Genomic DNA, 2,863 nt, shown 5'->3' with positions numbered 1-2,863 from the left:
TTGTGTGTAACATACAACCACACCCACACATATATATATTAGGGTTTAGGGTTTATGAGGGTTTAGGGTTTATGAGGGTTTAGGGTTTAGTACCCGAAGGGGTTATTGATTCTTTGTGCTGCATCGAAGACACCATGATAGAAGGTGGGGAGGACCAGCAGCAGCAGCAGCCGCACGCAGAGGCCTTGTGCTGCTTCCCATACGAGAGATCTGAGGGTTTGTGGGGGTAGAACAGCCCCTGATCCTGCTGCTGCTGCTGCTGCTGCTGCTGCTGCTGCTGCTGCTGCAGCTGCTGCAGCTTCGGCTGCTGCTGATGCAGACGGTGAATTTGATAGGTCACACGGTATAGGTGCTCGTTCTGCTGCTGCTGCTGCTGCTGCTGCTGCTGCTGCTGCTGCTGCTGCTGCTGCTTCTGGGTCAAACGAACTCCACGCCTGCTGCAGCTTACTCAGTGTTGCTGCTGCTTCGAGCCCAGCAGCAACAGCTAGCAGCGTATTTGTTAGTGCTATCATCACCAGCAGCAAATGCATATAAGAATAAGGAATTGGGGTTTGTACATATGCTAAACACTGAGACACACCCGCTGAACCCTGCAGCAGCAGCAGCAGCAGCAGCAGCAGCAGCAGCAGCAGAGGATGGGGAGGAGGAGCAGCAGCAGCAGAGGAGGGGGAGAAGCAGCAACAGCAGCAGCAGCAACAGCACACACGGCACACACAAAATAACAAGAAAATGAATCGGCAGTACAGGGTTTATTAGGGTTTAGGGTTTATTAGGGTTTATGAGGGTTTACGAGGGTTTATGAGGGTTTATGAGGGTTTATACTCGAGAACATATCTCCATCCACCTTCTTGTTATATTCGGAGCAAACAGCAGCAAACCCTTTCTCGCTAGTTTGCTGCGGTTGCTGCTAATAACCTATTATCTACTATCTACTATATATTATTATCTAGGGTTTATGAGGGTTTAGGGTTTATGAGGGTTTAGGGTTTATACTCGAGAACATATCTCCATCCACCTTCTTGTTATATTCGGAGCAAACAGCAGCAAACCCTTTCTCGCTAGTTTGCTGCCGGTTGCTGCTAACCACATCCACGGCATTTGGGGTTTTCCTTGAAATACAGAAACTAAACAAACCCTCTCCGCCGGAGATAGTAAACCCTCGCCTGCATACATAAACCCTAAACCCTAAACCCTAAACCCTTAGAGGAGACAAACCCTTTCTGGGCGTGCATTCGTAAACCCTAAACCCTAAACAATAAATACAGAAACTAAACAAACCCTCTCCGCCGGAGACAGTAAACCCTCGCCTGCATACATAAACCCTAAACCCTAAACCCTAAACCCTAAGAGCTGAACCCTTAGAGAAAAGAAACCCTTTCTGCGGGCGGTGGTAAACCCTCGCCTGCATACATAAAACCCTAAACCCTAAACAATAAACCCTAAACAATACACCCTTAAACCAAACAAACCCTCTCCGCCGGAGACAGTAAACCCTCGCCTGCATACATAAACCCTAAACCCTAAACCCTAAACCCTAAACAAGAAGCGCTTAGAGGAGACAAACCCTTTCTGGGGGTGCATTCGTAAACCCTAAACCCTAAACAATAAACCCTTAGAGAAAACAAACCCTCTCCGCCGGAGACAGTAAACCCTCGCCTGCATCAATAAACCCTAAACCCTAAACCCTAAACCCTTGTTTTTTTTTCTCAGGCGCAATTCTATATACACATAATGTTCAATGAGGGTTTAGGGTTTAGGGTTAGCGTGAATATACAAACCCTTATATTTTTAGGGTTTAGGGTTTATATGTATCTACAGTAAACCCTAATTCATACATATATACAACAATACACAAACCCTCATCATATACATAAACCCTAAACCCTAACCACAAACCCTAACATGCTTATCAATACCCAAACCCTAAAACCCTAAACCCTTGAACACCAAAACAACCCCCCGCTGTTTAGGGTTTAATGTTTACAAACTAGGTATGCTATCTAGGGTTTAGGGTTTAGGGTTTAGGGTTTAGGGTTTAGGGTTTACGGGTGAGGTAGTGTAGGTCCTGGTTTGCTTGTGCAGCATCAAAGACAAGATGAAAGCTTAAACACCCCAAACGCAAAACCCTCCTCAGTATTCTCTCTCTGCTGCTGATCCAGTAGGGTTCTCCTGCTGCTGCTGCTGCTGCTGCTGCTGCTGCTGCTGCTGCTGCTGGTGCTGGTGCTGCTGCTGATGATGCTGCTGATGATGCTGATGGTGATGGTGGTTGGGCTGCTGCTGCTGGTGATGGTGGTGGGGCTGGTGGGGGAACTGCTGCTGCTGCTGCTGCTGCTGCTGCTGCTGATGCGCTCAGAGGAAATGCTGCTGCTGCAGCAGGAGTTGCTGCTGCTGCTGCTGCTGCTGCTGTTGCTGCTGTTGCTGCTGCAGCATGGTTGCAGCAGTTGTTACTGTCTCCCTCTTGCTGCTGCAGTTGCTGCTGCTGTTGCTGCTGCTGCTGCTGCTGCTGCTGCTGCTGCCGCAGCTGCAGCTGTTTCTCTTCCTGCTGCAGCAGCTGCAGCTGCATTTCTTCTTCTTCCTGCTGCTGCTCCTCCCGCTGCTGCTGCTGCTGCTGCTGCTGCTGCTGCTGCTGCTGCTGCATCTCTAGGTGGCAGCTGGCGAGTATAATAACATCATAAACAGCAGCAGCAATAGCAGCAAGATGCTGCCGCAGCGACCACCAACGAGAGAGAGAAGTTGAAACAAATAAACCCAATAAAAAACTAACTAAAGGAGATAAACCACCAATTAGGGTTTGTAAACCACCGAAACGTAAAGATGATGCAGCCTGATATACAACACACACAAATCTATATTTATGTATATA

General features: G+C 48.2%; 1 protein-coding gene across 1 annotated transcript in view; it reads right to left on the bottom strand.

The window, feature by feature from the left end:
* EMH_0069060 (uncharacterized protein) overlaps positions 1-2,638 on the bottom strand; it is a gene marked incomplete at both ends in the record, with an annotated part of 4,650 nt that extends 2,012 nt beyond the window's left edge. The window contains 3 exons of the mRNA XM_013498827.1: positions 204-412; positions 1,470-1,498; positions 2,047-2,638. Of these exons, the coding sequence (XP_013354281.1) occupies positions 204-412; positions 1,470-1,498; positions 2,047-2,638 (830 nt within the window). The remainder of the gene's footprint in view (positions 1-203; positions 413-1,469; positions 1,499-2,046) is intronic.
* Between the last annotated feature and the right edge of the window lie 225 nt (positions 2,639-2,863).

This window comes from Eimeria mitis, genomic scaffold (assembly GCF_000499745.2).
Source record: "Eimeria mitis Houghton genomic scaffold, Emh_scaff3741, whole genome shotgun sequence".
Classification (NCBI taxonomy): domain Eukaryota; phylum Apicomplexa; class Conoidasida; order Eucoccidiorida; family Eimeriidae; genus Eimeria; species Eimeria mitis.
Note: the sequence above shows the minus strand (reverse complement) of the source record. Positions and strands in the feature narration are given on the sequence as shown.